The sequence below is a fragment of the Panthera leo genome, chromosome A3, assembly GCF_018350215.1.
Source record: "Panthera leo isolate Ple1 chromosome A3, P.leo_Ple1_pat1.1, whole genome shotgun sequence".
Taxonomy (NCBI): domain Eukaryota; kingdom Metazoa; phylum Chordata; class Mammalia; order Carnivora; family Felidae; genus Panthera; species Panthera leo.
Window position 1 is genome coordinate 102,583,978 of NC_056681.1, and position 27,810 is coordinate 102,611,787.

Below are 27,810 nucleotides of genomic sequence, written 5' to 3' on the forward strand. Positions count from 1 at the left end.
TACACATTGCCTAGTCCTTACCTTTACCTGGCATGTAACTCTTATCTTAAGCTTTTATTCAGTAGTCACTACTTGTCCAGACACAATTACTTTCAGTCTCTTGTATTTATAGTATAAGCCGTTATTTAGCTTTACCCATAAATTTCATTGGCATCTTTGTTCACCAGCTTCTTATATTTCCCATCTTCATCTTTCATTTTTAGCTTTGCGAGAATATTCTCAAGTAATTGTCTCAGATGACGTCTCTGCATGTTCAGCTTCTCAGTCCTTGCGAGTCTGGAAACAACTTCTTTTTTATCTTCCCACTTGCTTATAAGTTAGGCTCTCTCCTGACCTTGAAGGACACCCTGCATTTTACCTGAAATACTTTTCTCCCTTACATTCCTCCTTGTTTGCTAACTTTTTAAAAAGTTTACGTGTTTATTTATTTTAAGTAATCTCTACACCCAATGTGGGGCTCAAACTCATGACCCCAAGATCAAGAGTTGCATGCTCTTACAGCTGAGTCAGCCTGGCACCCCTGTTAGCTAATTCTTATATACCTTTGAGGCTTAGAAAACCCTTGGCTCCCAAATGTAAGTTAAGTGTTCTTCATATATGTACCAATGCTTATCAGACTATATTGAAATTGCTTTATTTTTTTTCTCCAAGAATATAGGAAGTTCTCACAAGGCAGGGACAAAGTCTTTTTCATTGTTGTGTTCCAGGATTTAAGGCCTACAGCCTGGTATATGGTGGATACTCAGTATTTGTTGAATGAATGGAATGATGGATGAATGAATGGGTGGTTTCTATAGCTGCTAATACTAGAACATGAAGGTTATGCATTAAATTTCAGGTTTGTACTTTACTTACAAACACATGTTGACATTTACTGCTTCTGTAATTTTGTTCTTGGAGTATTTGGAGTAGAATTTGAATTTGGAATTCCTTTGAGGGCAAGTAGAAGATAAGCCAAAGCAGTGAATTTTAATGGTGTGGTATGAACCATTTCCAGGTTGAAAAACCCTTCTTGTATTATTTGATATTTTTGCTACAGAATCGATGATGAAATAGATGATACAGAAGTTGAAGAAACACAAGAAGAGAAAATAAAATGGGAAGTAAAACTGGAGTGTGAGCAAATACCCAAAAAAGTAAGATTAAGTTGGCATATCAAAAAACCAGACAGGAGTGGGTGTGAGAAATTTATCAGGGGTCCTATTTGTCTCAGTATAGTCAGCATTTGAGATCTAGTTGCTTATATCAAGGAAACCTTGGTTACACGGTCAAAAAACATATTAAAAAACTTTAGTCATTTAACGTGAACTGTTTTAGTGTATTGCTTTTATTTTGGTTGTCTCTATTTCTGAAATGGGTTGTAGTCTATTTCAAAACCTTTTCAAATTAGGTCACAATTTTTAAGGGTTTTGATTTGCTGACTCAACTAACCTTAGTGATTTACAGCTAACTCAACTAACCTTAATGATTTACAGCTAACTCAACTAACCTTAGTAATTTACAGCTTAAAGCTTAGATGAATTTGCTAGGACTGCCCTAAACAAAGTACCACAAAGTGGGTGACTTAAATAACAGAAGGTTATTGTCTTGTGTCTCTGGAGGCTGGAAATCTGAGATCAAGGTGCTGGCAAGGTTGGTTCCTTCTGAGGGCTGTGAGGGGGAGTCTGTTTCATGCCCCTCACATAGTTTCTGGTGGTTTGTTGCCAGTCTTTGGTGTTCCTTGGCATGGCTTCCAGAAGCATCACCTTGATCTTTACCTTCATATTTGAATTGTGTTCTCCCTGTGTGCATATTTCTGTATCTAAAATCCTTTTATTTATTTTTCTATTTTTAATGTTTATTTTTGAGAGAGAGAGAGAGACAGAGCACGAGCGGGGGAGGAGCAGAGAGAGAGGGAGACACAGAATCCGAAACAGGCTCCAGGCTCTGTCAGCACAGAGCCCGACGCAGGGCTCGAACTCACAAACCACGAGATCATGACCTGAGCCGAAGCCAGACGCTCAACTGCTCAACCGACTGAGCCACCCAGGCACCCCAAAATTAATCCTTTTATAAGGACACCAGTCATATTGGATTAGAACCTACCCTAGGAACCTCATCTTAACCAATTACACATGTAATGGCCCTATTTCCAAATAAGCCCACATTCTAAGGTTAGGACTTCATCAAGAGAATGTTGAGGGGGCGGACACAGTCAACCCATAACAGCTAGTATCTATGCCTCTCTTGCCTCTTTCTCTCTTTTTGAAATTTTTTTTTCTAAATTTTTTTAATGTTTTTTTGTGAGAGAGAGACTGAGAGAGAGCAGGGGAGGGGCAAAGAGAGCAGGAGACACAGAAGCTGAGGCAGGCTCCAGGCTCTGAGCTGTCCACACAGAGTCCCATGAGGGGCTCAAACTCAACTGAAATCATGACCTGAGCTGAAGTCAGACATTTAACCGACTGAGCCACCCAGGCGCCCGTGAAATTTTTTTTTAATTGTGAATTTTAACACATTACCAAGAGATGGGTTTGAGTGGGGAGTGAGACTCACAAGACACAAATAGGCTTTAATGTGATACTTTGCAGGCTCTGCATTGCCAGTGCGGAGCTGGATGTGGGCCTGGAGCCCACGAACCACAAGATCATGACGTGAACCAAAATCAAAAGTTGGGCGCTTAGCGTCCTGAGCCACCCAGGCATCATTTAATGTGCTACTTTTATACTTGGCTTTATAAAAGGATACAGACAGATAATGCAGCAGGTACATCATCTTCAGCTTCTCAGCTACCCAAGTATATAACTTCTTTTGCCCTTTGGGGCATGTGTGGCTGCTGTGGACAAGAACCAAGGTCTTGACACTAAGAAACTGTAGCCTGGATTTCCCCCCAATTTTTAATACTCTTTTAGTCATACAGACCCCAGTTCTTCATACCCACTTAAGGTTCCTTAATCCATGTATAATCCTATACATGAATTAGGCAGATAGAACATTCTACAGTTAATCTTTTTTTTTCAAAAAAAAATTTTTTTTTAACGTTTATTTATTTTTGAGACAGAGAGAGACAGAGCATGAACGGGGGAGGGTCAGAGAGAGAGGGAGACACAGAATCTGAAACAGGCTCCAGGCTCTGAGCAGTCAGCACAGAGCCCGACGCGGGGCTCGAACTCACATACCGCGAGATCGTGACCTGAGCCGAAGTCGGACGCTCAACCGACTGAGCCACCCAGGCGCCCCTCTACAGTTAATCTTAAGTAGATTCCAAGAAACAGTACTGTGAGAAGATGGACACCTGCATTATTCCTAAGTAGGCTTGCTACAGCCCGACTCTTTACTCACAAGTGCATGAAACATAAATGTACAATATCACAGCTGATTAAAAATAGAACACCCCAGCCAACAATTTGCAAGTCTAGAAAGAACATTACGTGCAAAGTCTCTGATGCCTCCTTTCTCAGTCATGACCCCTTGTTTCCTCCTAGAGGTAACTAGAGACCTAACTTGCATGCTAATAATCACTTCCTTGCTCTTCTTTACAGGTTTAGTTTTACTGCCGATGCTGTCATCCTTAAAGAACACAGTTTTTTCTTGCCTGTTTTTACATTTTATAGAAATAAGATAGTGAGTGTATTTTTTTCTTTTAAAGATGATTTTTAAGTTTATTTATTTAAAGAGAGAGAAAGAGAGAGTGTGTGTGTGTGTGCATGTGGGAGGAGGGGGAGGGACAGAGGGAGAGAGAGAATCCCAAGCAGGTTCCGTGCTGTCAGTGTGGATCCCGGCATGGTGTTCAAACTCAGGAACTGTGAGATCATGGCCTGAGCCAAAATCAAGAGTCAGATGCCTAATGACTGAGCCACTCAGGCACCCCTTATGTGTTCTTTTCTGTCTTCTTTGTCTCAACATTATATTTACAAGATTCATAGATGTTGTGGTGTATACTTGTTTATTTTCTTAGCTGCATGGTATTCCATTATTGAATATACTAGATTTCATTGTTGGTAGAGGTTATAGGTTATAGGAGATTATAGGCAGTGCTGCTACATTCTTTAACTTGTGTCCTGTTGCACGTGTGTTCTGTATTTACCTAGGAGTAGAACTTCTGGGTCTTAGAGTATAAGCATCTATACCTTTACCTTAATGCCAAACTGTATTCCAAAGTGGTTTTACCAATTTTTATTCCCAGAGGTGTATATGAAAGACTGTATTTCTGCTACTCCACATGTGATATTATTATCCATCTTATTTTTTATCACCTGGTGAAGTTTCTCATTGTAATTTAGTTTATATATTTTTTTATTAAAAAAATTTTTTTTAACATTTATTTATTATTGAGAGACAGACAGGGCATGAGCAGGGGAGGGGCAGAGAGAGGAGGAGACAGACTCTGAAGCAGGCTCCAGGCTCTGAGCTGTCAGCGCAGAGCCCGACACGGGGCTCGAATTCACAAACCGTGAGATCATGACCTGAGCCGAAGTCGGATGCTCAACCAACTGAGCCACCCACGCACCCCCTTTATATTTTCTTAATTGCTATTGGGATTGAGCACCTTTTTGTGTTTGTCCATTTGGATTTCCTCTTTTTTGTTTTTTTTTTGGTGCTTGTTCAGGTCTTTTTGTCTTAGTATTACTGGTTTGTCTGTGATTTTTTTTTTTTTCCCTTGATTTGTAGTTCTTTATTTTGGATTATAAGGGTTCCCTCCTGCCCTTCATTGAGTATTATCTGTTGCAGATATCTGCTTATTTTGTGGCTTTACAGGATGGCATTTTTTGATTAAAAGTTTATATTTTAATGTATTCAGATTTATTCTTCTTTATAGTTAGTGTTCTATGTGTTTTATCTAAATATCCTGAGATAATAAAAATATTTTTCTGTAGTGTCTTCTAAAAGATTTATTGTTTTGCTTTTCACAAAGGCTTATAGTCACCATAACTAATTTTTGTATCTGTATACTGTGAGGTAGAGGTAATAAATTTTTTTTACCTTTTTTTTTTTCCCCCCTGTTATCATACCCAGTTGTTCCAGCACCATTCACTGAAGGAAAAGAATGGTCTTTTCCTCCACTGGTCTGCAATGTCACCATTTTCAAAAATCAAATGTTTGTGTTTGAGTGGGTTTGTTTCTTGACTCTATTCTCTTCTGCTGGTTTATCTGTTTAGCCCTCCCCTAAGAGCTCACCATGTTAGTTACTGCAGCTTTATAGTGAGTTTAGATGTCAGATAAGCAAGTCCTCTCACCTTATTTTTCTTCTTTAAGTGTCTTGGCTTTTTCTTAGCCCTATATAAATTTTAAAATTAGTGTTTCCGTGGAAAATTCTGGTGGAATTTTCATTGGGAATACATTTAATCTGTAGATCATTTTGGAAAGAATTGACATCTTTAGAATATTGAATTGTCTAATATTTAGGTCCTCTATAATTTCTCTCAACAGTATATGATACTTTTCTTTGTAGGTATCTTACATACCTTCTGTTAGGTTTATTGCTAGATGTTTGATGAGGCTATTATAAATTACGTCTTTTTTAAGCATCCATTTTCTAACTCTTGGTTTCTCATAATTTATTCAAGAGTTCTTTCTTGTTCTTTGTTTTGATGTTACAGCTTTCTAGCATTTTTTAAATAGATAATGTCTTGAATGTCTCTTTTGCAACTATTTATGGTCTCTTTTGCAACTATTCAACTCTGCTGTTGCTCAGCTCTGCTATTGTAGTGTGAAAGCATCTAGTATAATATGTAAATGAATGAGTGTGGCTGTGTTCCATTAAACTTTATTTATGGGTGTTGAAATTTGAATTTTATATAATTTTCATTGTCATGAGATATTATTTTGATTTTTTTCTTCAAACGTTTAAAAATTCTAAAGACCATTTTTAGCTTGCTGTTACAGAAATAAGTGGCAAGATGGATTTGGCCCGGGAACATAGTTTAATGACACCTGCTCTAGATTTCTGTCATGTGTTTTGTGCCTTCATTGTCCCTTGATTTAAGATAGGCCTGGAGTTGATGGACGGCCTAAACTGGTGTGTTGCCGGGTCTGTGTCTCTGTAGGCCTTTTGTCCAGATGGGAAGCTTGACTGGACATTCTCTGTACATGAGTGGGCTGTGTGGATAAGTGGGTTTCCTGCAGCCTGCTTTGTGCTATGCATCCCTTTCAGCGGTCTGATGAAGCCCATGGGTCCCTTCTCAGAATAATGTTTTTAAGTGAATAAAATAGAATATGTTGGATTACAAAGGAAATTTATTTTATTGAAATATAGTAATCAAAATAAAATGGGAAAAGAGTAATATGTTCTTTATTAATGTACTAAATAATAAGGTCCAACAGGTCTAATTATTGTAGCTTTGATATAGTGATGAACATAAAAGATATTTTGAGATTTGCAACAACTATAAGGTGATATATGAAAGTAACTATGATTCTATTAGTGACAGTTGCTGGTACTGCTGATACTACTGCTGTTTGTTGGCCTGTGTTTCACAACAGGAAGATGCTAAATGTCAACTTAAGGGTTGATGATGCAAATAATGTGTGATTTTTATTGCCATTCAAGTTCATTGAATTCTGTCCATAGACCCCAGTGGGCGGATCTCTTCTGGATAGTGGGGTAGAACTCCTGTTGTAGGTTGAGTGGATGGAGTATATTTCTGGTGGGGGTTGCTCTCAAATGCCAGAATGTGGAGGACTTCATCCTGGGGTCTTAGTACCCAGGTAACAAGACTTGGCTTTTATCAGACATTTTATTCAATTTCTTTATTCTCTTTTTTGCCCAGGGTAAATTTTTGTTTGTATGTGTTCTGGTGAGGAGTAGGGTAGAGAGAATTTGTTAACAATAGCTTTGTCTGTTTTTATGTAGAATTTTAATTCATCCTCATTTACAGCCCCGTTTCTCACACACCAACATAAGCCCAGCCTCCCAGTTATCATTTGCTTTTTGTTTTTCAAATGTTTGCCAATAATTTGTTAAACTTTTCTCAATTACTGATGAATGTACTTCATTTCCCCCCCACCCCCACTAATATGGAACTGTTTTTACATTTCTATACTTTTATTTCTGTGGACTTTCAGGAGGCCACACTAGTTCAATAAATCATCCTAAATTAAAAATCTTTTGCTTAAAAAAATTTTTATTTAGACTCCTTCACTGAAGGGAAAAAAGTTATATAGTGTATTTATATGCTTTCTAAATTACATAGAGAACAACAAATAACAAAGCAAGGAGTTTATAGCTAGCTGCATGAAGAAAAGTATTAAAGCAATCATTTGTATTTTGTGTATATCATTGCTCTCTAAGAGTAATCATATCCATTAGGAGTGCTCATCTCTAATGTATAAAAAACAACATGATGATCTTCCTGGTTTTATTCATGTTGCCAAGTCATCTCATCTTTTCATTTAATACAAATGAATCAGACATATTATTACCTGTTAAAAGCGGTCTGCTTTGGTACATATTTTGTGTGTGAGGGAGCACTTAATTATTCATTTGGATCATTGTGATATTTTGATTCAGTTACGTTGAATAGAATTTCCTGTGTGTTTGACTAAGCTTCGCGAAGCTGTTGCATAATTGGATGATTCTCCCTGTGCCCATTAAATAAAATTAAAGGCGAAAACCAAGGTAAACATAATTATCACAGAAATTGGCCAACTTTTTATAAAGGACCAGCTAGTGCATCATTTTGACTTTGTGAGCCATATTGTCTCTGTCACAACTAAGCCACAGGTAGCAGAGAAGTGAATGAATGGGTGTGATTGTGTTCCAGCAAAACGTTATTTCCAAAAACAAGAGGCCAGGCTGATACCTGCCAACCCCTGACTAGAAGAAGATACATTTACAAGTTCATTCTATGGCTTTAGTTTTAAAAGGTGCTCTTTCTTGAAAACTTGGAGACCAGGAACTTGGTGGCCTGATGATTGTTGGATTGGTGGTAGTCTTGTCTGGTGTAATGAAGATGAGGTGTACATTAAGGCCACTGTCAGGTTAGGAAACTTTCTCCACTTGTTTGGATTCTTCAGGCAGGGAGCAAAGTCCTTTTGTAAGCCTACGATAAATCCTCTGGTGGTACGACTCCTAGCTTTGAAGTTAACCATCAAAGGTAAACCATTAAATTGGGCCACTTAGTATATTTTATAATAGTCTTCTGGTTTGTTTGAGTCTGCTGCCTTGATCAGTTATAAGAAAGTAGGTAAGAGACCAGGCCCCAAAGCATGCTCTGGAGCAGGATCATTGGCCAATTTAATGGTAGACATGTCATCTCTTCTTGATATCAAAACAGGAGCCCTTTGACACTTGGACTTTTTAAAATAAACCTTAATTAAAATGTATCATATATACTAACTATAATTATACAACTTGATCCACCTGGGTTATCGAGTATAAATACCTATATAACCAATACTAGGGAATTCTGGTACTTTAATTCAGAGTACTTTAAGTTGTCTGCTGTGATCATCTCAGGCTGACCCAGGGTCAGTTGCCTTACCTGGCTTGCTCTTCCAGTGTGGGTGCCAGTGTTTGCATCTGTCGCCTTGGGGCAGCTGCAACAACAGTGTTAGAAAACTATTTCTGAAAGTAAAATTAACTTGATTATAGAGAACGGGGCAGTTCTTTCTTCCTTGTTTTCAGTGCTGCCACCTTCTCTGCCACCAATGCTGTGAGTTACAGGAAAAATAATGGACTTCGCTAGCTGTGATATATCTTAGTGTAGTATAGATTTTCACTTGGGCCATTACAGTTTACTTGTTCTTTTATGAAATGATGAGTTATTGAATTAAACCATTTAAAGTATGCAAAGGGATGCAAAGGGAGAAATAAAATGTGAATTGTAATACTATAATTCAATCAAATAAAATTATATCAAATAATTAAGATTTGGGGGTTTCGTCTTTAATTCAGTAGAGTACATCTAGTGTACAAATTCAGAATCTTGTGTTAAGTTTTCTTCAAGGACAATATGTTGTGTTTTTTGTTTATGTTTTTTTTTAATTCTGGAAAATTTTAAGTATGTAAGAGTGGAAAGAAAAGTATATGAACCCCCGTATACCCATCACCCAACTTCAACAATGATCAGTTCATGGCTGGTCTTTATTTCTTCTTTATAACCAGATTGCGTTGAATTATGCTAGGTTTTTAAAATTGAAAATTTAATTTTTACTTAGTTTAGGCACTTGGGGAACTCTACAGCATCACCGAAGAAATTGCTACATAGAAAATCAAGAAGTAAGGACTATGATGTATATAGTGATAATGATACCCGCAGTCAGGAATCAGAAGATACTTTTGCTAAAGAGCTTCAGCAGTATATACAAGCTAAAGAAATGGCAAATGCTGCTCAATCCTTACCATTTCCTGAAGAATTGAAGAAAGAGGGAGTGAAGGACACCCAGAAAGGTAAGGGTGAGACTGTTTTGTCATTTTGTGTTTATCTAGAGAAGCATCACAGTTGTCCATATACAGATTGGGGTTTGGGGAGGGGGGGAGTTTTCTCTTGCATTTTATTTCATAGGAAGATCTGCTTTCCATGGATCTTATTTATTTATTTATTTATTTATTTATTTTTTTTTTTTTTTTTTTTTTTTTTTTTTTTTTTTTTTTTATTTTTGTTTATTTACTTTGCGAGGGGGAGGGACAGAGAGAGGAGAGAGAATGCCAAGCATGCTCTGTGCTGTGAGCACAGAGCCTGACTTGGGGCTCGATCTCATGAACTGTGAGATCATGACCTGAACCAAAATCAAGAGTTAAATGCTTAACTGACTGAGCTACCCTGGTGCCCCTCCATGGAGCTATACACCAGATGTGAGCTTGCATGGCCGGAGACCCCCCCGAGACCTGGCCATTTGGTGTACAAATGCTTAGTTTATAGGAGGAAAGTACAGCAGGGTTATCAAAGGCCATGACTGCTTTGAAAGGGAGAATGCTAAATCCTTTGCCTCTGGATATATGAAGGACAAGATGTGCCTGTTTGTATTGCTGTGTTCTAGGGAGGGATTGATTTCATATCTGTCATAGTGGTATGCCAGACTAAACTCAGAAATAATATTCTTTTAGATTAATCAGATAAAGTTTAGTCATAGATATGAGGACAAATGACCATGGTAAACAAAATTAGTCCTCTTATTTTACTGCTTTTTTTCTCTTGAAATGTTTTTTTGTTTAAAATCGGTCTATAGATAAATTTAATCTATATAAAATGTTTTCTTTTTCTTTTTTTTAATCTGTTTTTATTTTTATTTTAAATTAAACACTCTGCCCAGTGTGGGGCTCAAACTCACATCCCCAAGATCTAGAGTTGCATCCTTTACCAACTAAGCCAGCCAGGCACTCATATATAAAATGTTTTCAGTGAAAACTCTGACAGTAGTGTAAGAGGTCATTTTAAACATTTGAAGGTTTTGCTTTTATAGTGCTATGGCAGTTCCTAATTAGCTCCATTATACTCTGAACACTTCAAAAGGATCTGGCTGGTGGCAAGCAAGATTGATTTCATTAATTATCTTGCTTTTCTTTCTTCCTGACTATACCTTATCTATTAAAAAAAAATTTTTTTAAGTTTGTTTATTTATTTTGAGAGAGACAGAGGCAGCATGAGTAGGGGAGAGGCAGAGAGAGAGGGAAAGAGAGAGAGAGAATCCCAAGCAGGCTCCGCACCATCAGCACACAGCCTGATGTGAGGCTTGAACTCATGAAACTGCCAGATCATGATCTGAGCCGAAACTGATAGTTGGACACTTAACCGACTGAGCCACCCAGGCCTCCCTACCTTATCTATTTTCATAAGGAATGAATTGGGGATCCAGAATATATTAATTCTCCTTTTGGTCTCTTAATCCCAGAGCTTCCAGAAAGGTCAGCATCGTACCACTTTTCACTCAGTGAGCAGTGGAGAACTCCTCCTGGATTATTATAGAATGTACTTTTTTTTTTAGGTGTTTATTTTATTAATTTTTAAGAGCAAGAGAGAGCACGCAAGCGAGCAGGGGAGGAGGAGAGAGAGAGAGACAGAGGATCTGAAGCAGGCTCTGAGCTGCCAAAGCACAACCCAATGTGAGGCTTGAACTCATGAATCATGAGATCATAATCCATGCTAAAGTCAGATGCTCAACTGACTGAGCCACCCAAGCGCCCCAGAATGCACTTAAGAGTAAACTGCCGGGGTGCCTGGGTAGTTCAGTCAGTTAAGTATCTGACTTTGGGTCAGGTCATGATCTCCTGGTTGATGAGTTTGAGCCCCACGTTGGGCTCTGTGCTGACAGCTCAGAGCCTGGAGTCTGCTTTGGATTCTGTGACTCCCTCTCTCTCTGCCCCTCCCCCACTCACACTCTGTCTCTCTCTCTCCCTCTCAAAAAGAAACAAACGTTAAAAAAATTTTAAAGTAAACTGCCATTGTACTTTTATGTCATCATAAATTAAAATTAAGCATTTTAAGATTTAATTTAATGTTTAAGATTTAAACAGAATTAACTTTTTTGTTTTTAGTTGTTAAACAAAAAAATAAAAACCTTAAAGCTGTACGGAAAAATGGTAAACAGAAGAAAATGAAGCGAAAATGGCCTGGCGCCGGACACAAAGGATCCAACGCTTCACTGAGGAACAGTGGCTCACAGGAACAGGTACAAGAGTATGGGCACGTAGGAGAACGCCTACATGCTGCAGGATATTCATCTTGCACCTACCTCAGTGGCAAGCCATAAAACGAGGGTTCTCTGACGGTGAAAAATCTCCTCTCACCATCAGTTGGCTCTCCACATTCTTCCTTGTCACTATTGCAGCTCCTTCCCTCTCCCTCATGAGCTGCCAGCACCTGTGTTAAGCCTTAACGTTGAACCTGTTTACCTGAATACGTGCACACAAGTCCCTTGATTTTGCAGTGTTGTACTGTCAGAGACTGGAAAAGCAGGAGGAGCAGGGAGAAGGTAAAGTAGCCCAGAGAACACTTCAAAGGTCACAGAGTCTTACAGAGTTGCTATGATTGCGGTTCCTGGTCTATCAGTATTTGTCTCCCCTCTGGAAATTAAAAATGAATATTTCTGAGCATTGGCTTACAAAACACCCCCTATCCGCTTGGTGTTTTGATTTTGCTTTGTAGAAGTTCCTCTTCCTTGGTCTGCAGATGTAATCAGGGTAGAATAGTAAGTGACTCCTCTGGACTCTGCTTTTCTGAGGTGTTTTAAACAAACTTTTTTGTTAGGCTGGGTCCAGAAGACAAGAGTCAGGGGTGGTAAAATATTAGAAATACCAAATATTATGGATTGAAACATATTTATATATGTTTCCATATTTTACAAATGAGGACTCTGAAGCCCTGGGGGTTCAGGTGTCTGCTCAGTCACACAGGGCCAGGCCACAGCCTGTATCTCCTGACCCTGTTGGTATTCCCTTCATTTGGTTTACATGGACTCAAATGATTATTCAGCTAAAGTTGACAGCCCTTCTACATGAGTAGCAAATTGTAAACCTGTGTTAGAATTTAATAACATAGTCAAATAAAACCAAAGATTTAAACTGGCACATATTGGACACATAATTTTGATGGTGTTAAGTAGAAATTTAACGTCATTACAAAGCAGATCACGTAAATGTAGTCAGGTCTCTTCTTTGCACATATTTAATTCCTAAACATGTTCAGAAGTTTGGGATGAAGACATTGTATGTAAATTGTACCACAGGTTAAGGTGCTAAAATGGTTTAGGTTTGTAAAGAGCTAAAATGTATTATGAGATTCCCCTTTTGTTTTTATATAAAGGTCACCTTTTGTTTTTATATCTCTGTTGCCATCTTTGAGGTTATATTTGTTTACTAGATAGAGCTGGTTATTATTCTCCGCTCTCACCCAGTGAGCATCTCATTGAACTTAAAGAGTATACCGCTTTCGGTTTACCTTACAGTCTCCAGTTTTGTCTCCGTCGTTCTCAAGAGCCTTATTCCCGGATTTCATTTTTTATCACAAGTAGCAGCATTTTCATTTTAAAAAATTGCTTATTCAATTTTTAAAAATAAGGGCAAAGTATAGTAAAATAATTCAAATTGACCAAACACGTTCAGTGCTGGAATTCTGTTGTAATTGGCAGAACATTTATTTTTCAACTGATGTGCAAAAGTCCAAATCTTACACATGTAGGCCAGTTTAGAAGAGTCACTTTTTAATGTTTTAAAGGTGGTCAAAATAATTTTGTGCAGTGGAATAAAATATTTAAATTTATATTTCTCACATTTACTTCTTTGTTTTTGTTTTCAAAGGATGGTAAACCGAAAGAGAAGCAGCAGCATGTGAGAATGAGTCAGGGATTCATCAACCAACATACAGTGGAACGCAAGGGGAAACAAGTTTGTAAATATTTTCTTGAAAGGAAATGTATTAAGGTATAAAAAACTGCGTAAGCAAAAATATACTAAAATGTAAGGTATAGCAAAAATGTACAAAAGCCAACTCCTGTCTCCATTGGATACTCTAAAAGCATACCTGTACATTTTATAACTCTTTCCTTCTGGAAAAGGTTCAGTTAGAAAGCTTTACTGAAGTATTATTTTATGTTTAAAAAAGATACTTTTTAGGGGCACCTGGGTGTCTCAGTCAGTTAAACTGCTGACTCTTGATCTCAGCTCAGCTCATGATCTCACAGTTCGTGGGATTGAGCCCTGGTGGCAGGCTCTGTGCTGGCACTGTGGAGCCTGATTGGGATTCTCTCTCTCCCTCTCTTTCTGCCCCTCCCTTGCTCATGTTCAGGCTCTCTCTATCAAATAAATAAGCATTTTTTAAAAAAAATACTTTGTGTTAAAAAGGTTTAGGATGTAACAAGATTTTAAGCAGATACATGTGGAGTGGTTATACGATAGCTCGTTAAGAATTAGTCTGTAGGGCTTCTCAGATTTTTTTCTGGAACCATTTGCTTATTTTAAGATTAGTAGGAACTGCATGACTTAACTGAGAAATAATGGCTTGTCCTTGTTCTTTCCTTTCGCCCAGGGAGACCAGTGTAAATTTGATCATGATGCAGAGATAGAGAAGAAAAAGGAAATGTGCAAGTTTTATGTACAAGGATATTGTACCAGAGGTGAAAATTGTCTGTATTTGCATAATATCCTTTATCACAAGATATAATTTTACTTTTTATAAATATTTACATGAACATTTTAAGTATGTATAATTTTGAATAAAACCCGTGTTTTAGCTATGGCAAAATTATGTTACCCAAGCCCAAATCCATATCAAAGTGGTTAAATTGTGTGATTTTTTTTTCCCCAAGAAAGAAAAGATGGATTCTCTAATAATTCTCTCAAATGAAGATCCTTCACTTGGATAGCATAGCAGCAGGTTCATGAGACCTATTCAACCCACAGAAAGACTCAGAATTTCTGCTGTGACATTAACTAATTATATCTATGTTCATAGAGATATAGCTATGTATGTGTATATGCATATATACAACTACTTTGTTGTTATTAATGATTTTCTATTTAAGTAATCTGTACCCCCAGCGTGGGACTTGAATTTACAACCCTGAGATTAAGAGTAATATGATCTACCAACTAAGCCAGCTAGGCACCCTCATATGAGTTACTTTGTTTAAAAAAAAAAAAAAAAAAAAGGCGTCATTTGGGAGTACTTGTTTTCTGTATAGTCTGTACTGAATTGTCCTTTAATTTGGAGAATAACCTTAACTCTTTAATGCAAATGGTACAGACAGGTTGTAAAAACATAGAACATAAAAATTTTATGGTAATAGCACCTTTGGGTACCACAAAAGTTGTTTTCCTTCAGTCATGCAGTATAGGGAATCTCAAACTCTAACTTGAGAGTTTTTTTTCTAGAAAACAATGTTGAAGTTGTTTAAGTTCATTCTATTTTAAATAAACCTAATATATAAAGGATCCAGATTTGTAAAACCTATCATCGTCATTGGCTTTATTGCCTCTACCCCAAAAGAATGCCTTAAAAATAATCACATTTCTGGGGTGCCTGGGTGGCTCAGTTGGTTAAGCATCCAACTTCAGCTCAGATCATGATCTCATGGTTTGAGCCCCACATTGGGGCTCTCTGCTGAGCCCACTTCAGATCCTCTGTCCCCTTCTCTCACTGCCCCTCCCCTGCTCATGCTCTCTCTCTTTCTTTCTCAAAATAAATAAATAAACTTAAAAAAATTATAAAAAAATAATAATCACATTTCTTAAAGTATTGAAAACACACAAACTTTCCTTACGTCATTGAAACAGACCTATAATTTATTATAAAAATGAATATGAAGGGAAAGTTTCATGTGATAGCCAATAAACTTGATTTATTATAATTATCCTAAAATTAGATGTTTCATATAGTTCAATTCATAATTTATCATATTTTAAATAGAGAATTTAGTGTTTCTACTAGGAGGAAAGGCCTTTATACAGGAAACATAAAGTTAATAAATTATAAATTATTTTAGTTGGATTAAAATTGTTCTCTTCCTTAACACTTGGGTTACATGAATATCCTTGCAAGTTTTACCATACAGGAACAAAATGTTATCAGGGTGACTATTGCAAGTTTTCACATGCTCCACTGACTCCTGAAACACAAGAATTGTTGGCCAAAGTAAGTAGAATTTTAATTTTTGTTTTTCTTTTTTAAAGAATATGTTTGAACTAAGGGCAAGAATTTGGAAACATACTATTCTTTAAGGAGAATGCCTCATAGGTTACCATTTGGGATATGTTAGGATTGACAATCTTAGAATTTAATTCTGTTTAGAAAATTATTCATTTGTATATATATTTTTTGTAGCTTAAAGGAAAATATATACTTATTGCTGGTAAGAACGTTATACTTATGCAAGCAATAAGTATAAATTGGAATGTTCTTAAAACTTTCAAAGTAGTTAGTAACCTTAGTAGCCAAGCTAACCAAAGGAAAACAAAGCAAATAGGAGAACTAGTACTCCTGTTATACTCTTAGAAGGAAAGCTAAGAATCATTGTGTGATGAATGTTTTAAAGTTATGTCATAGCATCCTTAAATAGTTATTTCAAAGTTTTCTTCAAATGTTCTTCCAGTCAGTGAGGAAAGATAATTGAAAAAATAGTAATTTATATTCTTTCATCTCCCATATGTTAGTTAGAGTCTGTGCCTTTAAAATTAAATTGAAATTTAAGCGAAAATGAAAGATTCTTCTAGAACCAAGCCATATCATCTTGTGGCAGAAGTTCTCTTGAGTGTGTGCAAATATGAGAAAGTCAGAGGTGCTTATTTATGGATATTTTTATGTTGTAAAATATGAAGGCTTACCCTGGAATTAAAAGTCATACCAAGGGGCACCTGGGTGGCTCAGTCAATTAAGTATCCGACTCTTGATTTTGGCTCAGGACATGATCTCACAGTTTCTGAGTTCGAGCCCCATGTCAGGATTGGTGCTGATGGCTCAGAGTCTGCTTGGGATTCTGTCTCTCCCTCTCTCTCTGCCCTGCTCACATGTGCGCGTTCTCTCTCTCTCTCAAAATAAATAAACTTAAAAAAAAAAAGTCATACCAAGTATTTTGTTATTAGTATGAAATATATATGGAAAAAAGAGATGTAAAAGTTATGTTTCAGTTGTTCTTACGGTATTATAATTACTAGGATAAATAGTATTGGAATCATTAGAAAATTACAAGACCATTATGATGTACCTGAATTTGATATTGATGCATAAAAATGTGTGGTTTTTTTTCATATTAGGTTTTGGATACTGAGAAGAAGTCATCATGAAAATAAAGGTATGAAAAAGGTAAAATTAGAATTTAGCACATTTCCTTTTATTTCTCTGAAACACCTCTAGAAATTGGCATGGAAACATAGGGCTTTTCCATTTTCTAAAATAGAAATCTTTTTCTTTCTCCTCCCCTGCTAAAAAATTATAAAATATCTGATACATACACATAGATATATATCTCCCGTCTCCTTGGACCTGCTTCCCTCTGTTTGTCACTATCTTTTGTATTTTTATTCTCCTCTTGTTTCTATGTAGATTCGCCAATGTATGCGATTCACTAAATACTGTATTTAGTTTTGCTTGTGTTTGGATTTTATTTAAACAGTTTGGATTTTTTTTTAAATGCTTATTTATTTTGAGAGAGAGAGAGTGAACGAGCGAGCATTGGGGGAGGGGCAAAGAGAGGGGAGAGAATCCCAAGCAGGCTCAGCACAGAGCCCAATGGGGCTCAATCTCATGAACTGTGAGATCATGACCTGAGCCGAAATCAAGTCAGATGCTTAACCTGCTGAGCCACCCAGGATCCCCACCAGTTTGGATTTTTTTTTAAACAAGTATTCTGTGTATTTATTGGTGACTTGGTATTTTCACTCAACATTATGTTTCTAAGATTCGTTCATGTAGACCCACAAAGCTCTTATTCATTAATTTATACTTTTACATAGCATTTCATTCTGTAAATATGTTAACATTTACTTAAACATTCTACTAATGATGGACATTTAGGTTATTTTCAATATTTTAAATATAAAGTATTGCTAATAATGTGTAATTAATATATCTAATAACATACATGTCTTTTGACGTAAATGTGTGTAAGTTATCTTGGTTATAAACCAAGGAGTAGAATTGTATCTTAAAATTTTAAAACAATACTAATCTTTTCGAAAGTAGTTAGAATGGTTTGTATTCCCGTCAACTGTGTAAAATAAATCCTTTTACTCTATACTTGCCAATACTTTGTATTGTCAAGTCTTTAATTTTTTTTTCTACCAGTTTATTGGGCATAAAAGTGATGTCACATAGCTTTATTTTCATAAAGCTCAGCGTCTTTTCTTATGCTTGCTAGCTTTTGAGTTTCATCTTTGGTGAAATGTCTGTTAGTGTTTTTTGCTTACATTTCTATTGGGCTGGACTGTCCTTAAATTGATTTTACATATTCCTGATATAATCCTTTGTGAGGTATGTGTGGCAGGTCTCCCCATTTTGTAAACTGTCTTTTCACTTTTTCTGAGGTGCCTCTGGGAGCAGAATTGCTTATTTTGGCAATCTGTTTAAGTTTTGGGGTTTTGCTTTTTACATTTATTTTTTACTCCTTTGAAAAAAGTACCTGGTGGGGTGCCTGGGTGGCTCAGTCGTTTAAGTGGCCCACCTCAGATCATGATCTCGCGGTCCGTGAGTTCGAGCCCCGCGTCGGGCTCTGTGCTGACAGCTCAGAGCCTGGAGCCTGCTTCAGATTCTGTGTCTCCCTCTCTCTGACCCTCCCCTATTCATGCTCTGTCTCTCCCTGTCTCAACAATAAATAAAACTTAAAAAAATTAAAAAAAAAAAAAAAAGTACCTGGTAATAGTTGCTAATTTAATGGTGTTAACAACCACAAACTTCTCAGCATGTAAAAATAAACATTTCTTTTTTCTGTGCATCTGCAGATTGGCTGGGAATAGCCTGATCTGGGCTGGCCTTGGCTAGGTTGGCTCTGCGTCTTAAAGCAGGTTGACCAGGATGGTTCTGGCCCACGTTTGTCTCAGTCTCCTCCTGGCATCAGTGGGCTAGCTGGGATGTGTTCTTCTCACAGCATTGGCAGAAGCTCAAGGCTGTTTGTATCATCACATTTACACACAACCCATTGGCCAAAGTAAGATACATAGCCAAGTCCAAAGTCGGAAAGTAGGGAAGTACACTCTTGTAGTTTCCATGTAGGAGGAGCCGCTAAATTACATGAAAAAGAGAGTGGCTGTGGCTAGTGGGAGATGAGAAGAATTAAAACTAACTGATTTCTTTTTTAACACCTTATTTTCCCTCTCTTTCTTTATATGGATAAGCATTCTCTCCATACCATTCAACTGAAAACACTGCCCTTTCCCCACTGATCTGTAATGCCTGGTCCCTCTGGTATAGATAAGTTTCCTTCAGACAAAGATCTATTTCTGGGGTATCTGTTCTGCTTCATTTGTTTTTTTTCTTTAATACTCTGTCTTAATTACTGTAGTTTTACTGGATTTTATATACTTTGATAGTTTTTCTAATGCTGTTCTCCATGAATGGCTTGGCTATTTTGGGCCCTTTTACTTACTTTGATATAGTTTTCACTTGTTTTTAGTGTAAAATTTAATACTTTTTGGTAAATTTAAAAGTTGTGTGACATCACCAAATCCAGTTTTAGAATGTTTTTGACATCCCCAAAAGATCCCTTAGACTTATTTTAAGTCATTCCCCAGTCCCATATCCAGTTGTAGGTAACCACTGATCTTACTATTTCTAGATTTGCCTTTTCTGGGCATCTCGTATAAACTTTAATATGTGGTCTTTTGCTTCTAATTCTTTTCACATTGTATGATGTTTTTGAGATTCATTCATGCCTTAGCATAGATCACTTTTTGTTTTAAAGAAACTTTGTTATTTTTTTAAAGATTTATATATTTTTTATTTTTAGAGAGAGAGAGTGTGTATGTGAGTGGGGGAGAGGGGCAGAGAGAGTGAGAGAGAGAGAATCCCAAGCAGGCTCCATGCAGGGCTTGTTCTCACGACTCTGGGATCATGACCCGAGGCAAAATCAAGAAAGAGTTGGATGCTCAACCAACTGAGCCACTCAGGCACCCCGATCTCACGTGTGTGTGTGTGTGTGTGTGTGTGTGTGTGTGTGTGTACACATATAAAATTGCCCCCATTATTCCATTGTATGTTTTGGAGATTCTGGGTCTTACAGTAAATGTATTTTTAACTTTTTAAGAACTGCCACATTGTTTTCCAAAGTGGCTGCATCATTTTGCATCCCAGATAGCAATGTAAGAAGATTCTAGTCTCTTCACATGCTCACCCACATTTGTTACTGTCAGTTGTTTTGATTGTGGCTGTTCTAGTGAGGTGGTATCTCATTATGGTTGTAATTTGCATTTTTCTAATGATTACTGGTGTTAAGCATCTTTTCATGTGCCATTGGTCAATTCAGATCTTTACCCATTCTTTAATCGGATCATTTTCATACTGTTGAGTTGTAAGAGTTCTTATATGTTGGATACAAGTCCTTTATCACATATATAATTTGGAAATATTTTGTCCCAATATGTGACTTTGTCTTTTTGTCCCAGTTTGTGCTTATATTTTTAAAATAGTGTCTATTAAAGCATGAACATTTTAATTTTGATGCCCTAAGTGTATTTTTTTTTTTTTTTATGGATCATGGTTTTGAGGTTCTATCTAAAAATTCTAACGCAAGATCACAAGATTCACCTATGTTTTCTTCTAAAAATTTTTATAGTTTTAGCTCTTTCATTTATGTCTATAATTCATTTTGAATTCTTGAGAAAAGTGTGGTCTAAGGATCTAAATTTTTCTTTTTGCATATAGATATCCCATTGTCCCAGCCGCATTTCAAAAAAAAAGACTGCCCTTTCCCCAGTGAGTTGCCTTGGCATCTTTGTCAGAAATCAATTGACTATAAATGTAAAAATTTCTTTCTGGACTTTCAGTTGTGTTCTGTTGTTGTATATGTGTATCTTTATATGTTATATGTTAGGCTCTATATGTTTATCTGTTGCTCTGTATGTTTACCCTTAGATGTTATCACACTGTCTTGTGATAGTGTCTTGTGATTCTATAGCTTTATACTATGTGTTAAAATAAGGAAATAGAAGCTGTCTGGTTTTGTTCACCTTTTCAAGGATTGTTTTGGCTAATTTAGTGTCTTGTGCTTTTCCATATAAATTTCAAGATCAGCTTGTAAATTTCTGCAAAAAACCTGGGTTGGAATTTTGACAAACATTACGTTGATCTGTGGAAAATTACAGTGTTAATTGAATCTTCTGGTCTGTGAATATGGAATGTATCTCAATTTAGATCCTTAATTTCTCTCAGTTTTGTACTTTTCAGTGTACAAGTGTGTTGTTTACACTTTTGTTAAATTTATTTACATGTATTTTTCCTTTGATGGTGTTGATGAGAGGAATTAAACTTCATTTTTGGGTCATACATTCATGGTAAAGAGAAATAGAATTAATTTTTGTATTTTTTTAAGTTTATTTATTTTTGAGAGAGAAAGCATGAGTAGAGGAGGGGCAGAGAGAGGGAGGGAGGGAGGGAGAATCCCAATCAGGCTCCATACTGTCAGCACAGAGCCTGATGTAGGGCTCAAACCCACAAACTGTGAGATCATGACCTGAGCCAAAGTTGGACACCTAGCCAACTGAGCCACTTGGGAGCCCCTAATTTTTGTATTTTGATCCTGTTTGCTGAGACTTAGCTGAACTCATTTATTAGCTGTAGAGTGTGTGTGTGTTTGTGTGTGTGTGTGTGTGTGTGTGTGTGTGGGTGTGTTCCTTAGGAATTTCAACATATTATATGAGAATAAAGACAGTTTTACTTCTTGCTTTCTAATCTGGTTGCCTTTTATTTCTTTTTCTTGACTGATCTCACTGACTAAAACGTCCTGTGCAATGTTAAATAGAAGGGACAGCAGATAGCATTGCCTTTTTCCTGATATTAGGCAATAAGCATTCAGTCCTTCACCATCATATATGATTTTAGTTGTAGGTTTTTCAGAGATACTCTTCATTGGTTTGAGGAAGTTCCTTTCTATTCCTGTTTTATAGAGAGCTTTTATCACAGATGGGTGTTGGATTTCATCAAGTGTGTTCCCCCCCCCCTTTTTAAGTTTTTATTTATTTATTTATTTTAAGAGAAAGAGAGCCCGTGTGTGTGAGTGGGGAAGGGGCAGAGAGAGAGGGAGAGACAGAATCCTAAGTCTTCGCGCTGTCAGCACAGAGCCTGAAATGGGCCTCTATTTCAACCACTGTGAGATCATGACCTGTGCCACAATCAAGAGTCGGATGCCTAACCAACTAAGCCACCTAGGCACCCCATCAAGTGTGTTTTCTATGTCTACTGAGATATTCTGTTTCCCTCTTTCAGCTCCTCCCCTGCTTCTGCTCTCTCTCTCTCAAAATAATTAAATAAACTTTAAAAAAAAAGAATGTCCTCAATGAAACAGTAAAAGTGTTTAATGTTGTTAAACACCAATTCTTGAGTATATGTTATGTCAGTAATCCATAGAGTGGATTGGAAGATGGAAGATGGAAGATGTATAAAGTATGGGTTAAACATCCATCCTACCTACAGTATAGACTAATAGGTTTTAATGTAGAAGTACAAAACGTTCCTTCTAATTGTTTCAGATTTTACATTGCAACTGGAAATTTGGTTACATTTGCTTTTAGTATTTATTTGCCCACCACTTTGTTTTTTAGCTTTTCTGAGTTAAGTTCTAGCCTTTCTTATATAGCATGTATAGTTTGGGTTTTGTTATTTGAGCCAAACCAAAAATCCTTTACTTCTTTTGATAAGTGGATTGAGCCCATTCACATTTATTGAAATGACTGAACGTTTGGGTTAGCTTCTGTCATTTTTTATTATAGTTACTGTGTAAATTGTTATATTTATGTGTTTTCCCTCTCTATGATGAATTTTCTTTTTTTATTCTTTTATAAATTTTGCTTTCTTCATCTCATTTTTATTCTTTGTTCTTTTTCCACTTTTATCCAGTAACCCTTATTGTTTCCATTCAAATCTGTCTTATAATATAGGCTATATTTTTGACATGATCTCTTTTTTGTATCATTTCTGAGATCAGTCAGCTCTTGTTTCATTACTTCTGTTTTTTTGGTTCAGTGTTTGTTTTAGTTTTTGAATTTCGATTCAGATTGTTTTTTCATATTCTTAAACAGGGATATTTAATTCAGTTTGGATTTTTGTGTTACAGTTTGCTGCTGCTGCTGATTTTTGGGGGGAAGGGAGTAGGGGTGTCTAAAATTGGTAATTTTCAGCAGCTGATGTATTTTTGTTATTTTCTTCCATAGTTTTGTATGGATGAAGAGTACTTATGTCTACGCCTGTTCAAGACTGTTGATTTGGAGTGGTTTACAAGAGTCCTCATTTAAAGCGCCCTCTTGTGTCATTATGATGTTGTGCATCTTCTCTAATCGATGGTGGGAGGGGCAGAATCTAGTGTATAAGTGAGGGGATTGGTCTTCACCAAGCTGTTCCAACCAGTGGAACAGGAAAGGAACATATACGGCAGAGATGCTGCTGGCTGGTAGGCAAATGTTGTGGTAGTAAATTGCAGAAGTCTTTTCTGATGGAGTTTTGTCAGTAAAATAGGAAGGAAGATTAGGCTGAATGCAGATGCATGAAGAGATACAGGAGATTGAAGAGAAAACTGTTAGGTTTCTCTAGGAACACATTGGGATAGCAGGTGGATGATGACTATACAGTTAGATCTTTTCATGTCATTAAATACATTTGCAACATATTTTTAATGGTTGCTCACAATTTTGTTTTATGGCTTAAATTACAGTTTTGTGATTTTTTAAAACCACTTTCCTGTTGTTTCCAATTTCTTAGTGTTGTAAATAAAATGGAACAATGTTTCTTGCTATACCATTCCTAAACTTGGAGTTTTTAACTTTTTTGTTAAGCTGTAAGAATGGTTATCTTTCTCATTGGTGCATAAACTGTAGTGAGACTGTACATTTGTGTAAAATGTAAATTTTAGAAATGTGATGGCATCTCTAACATAATCGTCAAATAGAAAGTTCTCCAAGCACAGATAATGAAATTCTAAATATGCACTTTTATATAGTGGTACTGATTATTATTAGAACAATACTATGAGCCTGAAACTGTCATTATCATATTGTTATATTGCTGGGAAGAATAATAGCATCTCTAGCTTGCTGGATACATAGAGTACACCAAAGGTAATGACAATTCTTAACAAAGTCCTGTTTGAAAACATGAGTCAGTTATTTTGCTTATAACCTAATCCTGCTAACATAAGAAATGGAGTTGCGCATATTTCAAGCAAAGGTTTATCAGACAAGACCTAGGAAAACAAGAAACCAGGATAGTTCCTGGGCCCTTAGCATAGGAGTCTCTGAGCTAAGAGTGTCATCTCTTCATGGCCCATTGCTATCTGCCAGGTTGATTGGTTTATTCCCTGGCTGTGGCTAGGGAGGAGGGCAAGACAATGCACTAGTGGCTGCCAGAGGAAGTCACAGAGGAGAGAGGTTGAGTTGATACTTCAAAAGGATCCTTTGCAAAAGCCTTTGATAATTTAATGAAATTGTGCAAAGAAGTGGTTATATCACCTGTAGAATTGATACTTTGTATCTTTAAACATCATATACAATTCAAAGGATTTCCACATCTGTCATAGCTCACAATTGCAGAAGGTCAATTTCGTGGCAAATTTATATGTTAGTTAACATTGGTGGACAGTAAGCTAACATTTATGCACACTTACCATCCATGTGCTGTATGCTATTTCATTTAATACTGTTTAACGTTCTTATTTAAGCCATATAACTCTATGAGGTGGATATGGGATCAACTGCATAGAAAAGGGAATAAATAGGAACATTTACCTTCTACTTTCCTATTTCTAAGAACCTTGATAGTACTTAACATTTAATTTTCTATGACAGTTTAACAATTTATTTCCTTATAATGTTAATTCACATACAGTTTATTTCTGATGAGGCACAAATGTTTACATATATGTAAAGTTCATTTTAAGAAAAAAATTTTATACTTCAAGTGGCAGTATCCATCCCACTTGTAAACTTAAAAGACCGAGCAGAGTTTTCAGGGACTGAGAAGTCAGAGAAATTTAAAAAGCTCTTATTTTATAGGCGCCTGGGGGGCTCGGTCAGTTGAGCATCCACCTCTTGATTTCAGCTCAGGTCATTATCTCACGGTTCATGGGTTCAAGCCCCGTGTCGGGATCTGCGCTGACAGCACCGAGCCTGCTTGGGAATCTCTCCCTCTCTCTCTTTCTCTGCCCCTCCCCCATATGTATGTGTATGTGCATGCACTCTCAAATGAACATTTTTTAAGCTCTTATTTAACAGCCATTGTTTTGGAGAGGCAGACGTATTTGTGTCCATGAAATCTCTTCACTTCTGTTAAATCAGGTTGAGGAGAGCCAGTTCTCTCTGATGTGCCCTTTGTACCTAAAGGAGTCATTAGGCTGTGAGTCTCTTCTATCTGAGTTATTATAGCACCTTCCAGCGAAATCTCCTGCCTCCATTTTCTACTACTTCTCTCTAGTTACTCTCTTTTCCTCAGTTAGAGCCCATTTCCCAGTGTCCTGCTTCAGCCATCCCTGCCCACGTGTAGTCTGAATCAAGATCCATTCGTCTTCCAGGTCTTCAATGCTTTGTCGTATGGCCATCTCAGCCATACCACGTTTAGTTGCTGCTGCCTTCTCCTCACTGCTCCTCTTGGTTTTCTTCTGTGAAGTAAACGTCAGTGAACCTTGATGCAGCTCCAAGCAGATACATGAATACTAAAACCATAGTTTGGAGTGACTTGACTGGACCAGTCAGTAGAGCATGCAGCTCTTGATCTCAGGATTGTGAGTTCAAGCCCCACATTGGGCATGGAGCCTACTTAAAATAAAAATTAAAAATTTTAAGCCATCATCAGTTAAAAATATGGACCAGAAGAAATGTACATAAGAGAGTTGTAATAGGAAAGTCTGTACATGGATTTCTGTATCATTTGGCCATCATGATTCACATGGCTATATTAAATTTATCTCTGATCTTTTTTGGAGCCAAAACAGAAAAGATAAAGTGGTTACCTGTTTGACCTCTTTTGATCAGAAAGGAGGTGATATGTAAAAACCTCACCTCTTCTAATAATTCATGTAAACAGTTCTTATGTGAGTCCTCATTGTGGAAATCACTAAGTAAAGTGAACAAAATTTTTATTTCTAAGATTCTGTGTAACAGGTTTCATATAACTTTTTTTTTTGTGGTCAGTTACTAAAAGCCACAAGACTGTAAAACTCAATTTTTTTCAGATGGTAAGACACTAGAAGTTGAGTGTGTAGTCTTTTGGTGTTTTGACTTAATACAATTTTAGGATTTAAGGAATTAGGACTCACAGATGTTAAATGACTTGTCCCTGTCTATTAAGAACCTATTAAGGTTTCCTGACTTCTAGCACAAGTGTCTCAGTTCACTGACTGGTTTTGATAAGTATAACCATTGGGGGAGGGGGGGTTGCATTCAAAGATTTCTTCTGAGCTGTTGCTTGTTGAGGTCAGAATATCATGTGATTTGGTGATCTGGCCTAAGGAATATGGGGCTCATACTGCCAATTAGAAGCACAAATGACACATTTGGAGTTTACTGAGATCAGAATATCTCAGGTTAAACACCTGCTGAATGTTAGGATTATATATATGAAATCCTTTTCAGTACCCATTACAACCCTATAATAGGGATTATTATAGCAATGGTAGCTGAGGAAACCATGTCTGTAAGAAGGCGTTACCTGCCTTGAGTATCCATAGCTTATATACTTAGTTGCATACCATTACATGTGTTTTCTCCCCTTCTTTTTTTTTAAACTTTTTTTTTTAACGTTTATTTATTTTTGAGACAGAGACAGAGCATGAACGGGGGAGGGTCAGAGAGAGGGAGACACAGAATCCGAAACAGGCTCCGGGCTCTGAGCTGTCAGCACAGACCCCGACGCGGGGCTTGAACTCACGGACCGCGAGATCATGACCCGAGCCGAAGTCGGCCGCTTAACCGACTGAGCCACCCAGGCGCCCCTCCCCTTCTTAACAGAATTTTAGTTTTGCTTGGGTGTCGTTCCTTCCTCCATAACATCATCTGTGGTTTGTAGATGGTGGGCTCTGACTTCAACCCTTCGAGTTGTATCAACAAGAATCTGAAGTTGTGGTTCTCAACCTTGGCTTCTCATTGAATTCTTTTTAAAAGGAAAACTTAAAAAACAAAAACAAAAAAACAACTAACTGATGCCTGGGGACTACTCCCAGAAATTCTGAATTTTTTTGGCAGGGGATAGGGTTACAGGGAGGCCTGGGGTGTGAACGTGAGAATTTCAGTAGCTCCCAGGTGATTCTAAAGTATAGCCAAGGTTGAAAAACACTAATGGAAATGCCATTTTTGCCAGTAGTTGGTTTAGGCTTGAAATATGATAACATGTCCTCTGGTACACTTCTGGGAAAGTTATCATTTGTTGAGGTACACAAGAAGGAGGTTCGACATTGCCATGTCTAAATATGACACCCGGGGGGCGCCTGGGTGGCGCAGTCGGTTAAGCGTCCCGACTTCAGCCAGGTCACGATCTCGCGGTCCATGAGTTCGAGCCCCGCGTCAGGCTCTGGGCTGATGGCTCGGAGCCTGGAGCATGCTTCCAATTCTGTGTCTCCCTCTCTCTCTGCCCCTCCCCCGTTCATGCTCTGTCTCTCTCTCTGTCCCAAAAATAAATAAAAAACGTTGAAAAAATAAATAAATAAATAAATATGACACCCGGAACTGATGCTGCCACCTTATGACCTCAAGGGGAGCTAGCTAACCAGCTGAAGGTGACACAGAAGGAAGTTGGGAAGAAGCTGGGTTCTTGATAGCAGCTGAAGCATGGAATCTACCAGCCTTAGGAGATCCCAACCTTCAGATTTTGTGTTATGCCACATGAGTAATTCAACATATGTTCTTTTCCTTTTTTTAAAGTTTGAGAGAGCACGCGAGCAGGAAAGGGGCAGACAGAATCCTAAGCAGGCGGCTCAGCACTGTCAGTGCAGAACCCAGTGTGGGGTTCGAACTCATGAATTGTGAGGCCATGACCTGAACCGTAATCAAGAGTCGGCTGCTTAACCGACTGGGCCACCCGGGCGCCCCTCAACATATTTTCTTTACTCTTTTAAGCCATTTTGATTTGGGTTCTCTGTTACCTACAGTCAAGGGCAAGCTAATAAATGTGAGCCAAGAATCAAACCTCCATTTGTCTGTCCAAAGTTCGTGTTTCTCTCCAGTCACCTTCTTCCTTGAAGACTGTGTTTCCTGTCTCTGTTCCTGCAGAC

At 37.4% G+C, this 27,810-nt stretch overlaps 1 protein-coding gene across 9 annotated transcripts in view; it reads left to right on the forward strand.

Annotated features, from left to right (window-relative positions):
• Positions 1-27,490, forward strand: part of ZC3H8 (zinc finger CCCH-type containing 8) — a 30,773-nt gene extending 3,283 nt beyond the window's left edge. Inside the window, exons 2-9 of one of the 9 annotated variants that reach the window (XM_042933044.1) lie at positions 1,040-1,136; positions 9,136-9,367; positions 11,453-11,586; positions 13,214-13,336; positions 13,941-14,052; positions 15,436-15,545; positions 16,664-16,701; positions 27,461-27,490. In XM_042933044.1, the coding sequence (XP_042788978.1) occupies positions 1,040-1,136; positions 9,136-9,367; positions 11,453-11,586; positions 13,214-13,336; positions 13,941-14,052; positions 15,436-15,545; positions 16,664-16,693 (838 nt within the window). In that variant the 3' untranslated portion in view covers positions 16,694-16,701; positions 27,461-27,490. Of the gene's footprint in view, positions 1-1,039; positions 1,137-9,135; positions 9,368-11,452; positions 11,587-13,213; positions 13,337-13,940; positions 14,053-15,435; positions 15,546-16,663; positions 16,713-22,768; positions 22,870-25,116; positions 26,362-27,460 lie in introns of those variants that run through there. The other 8 variants (XM_042933041.1, XM_042933039.1, XM_042933043.1 and 5 more) reach the window with 8 other exon arrangements.
• Positions 27,491-27,810: the final 320 nt, after the last annotated feature.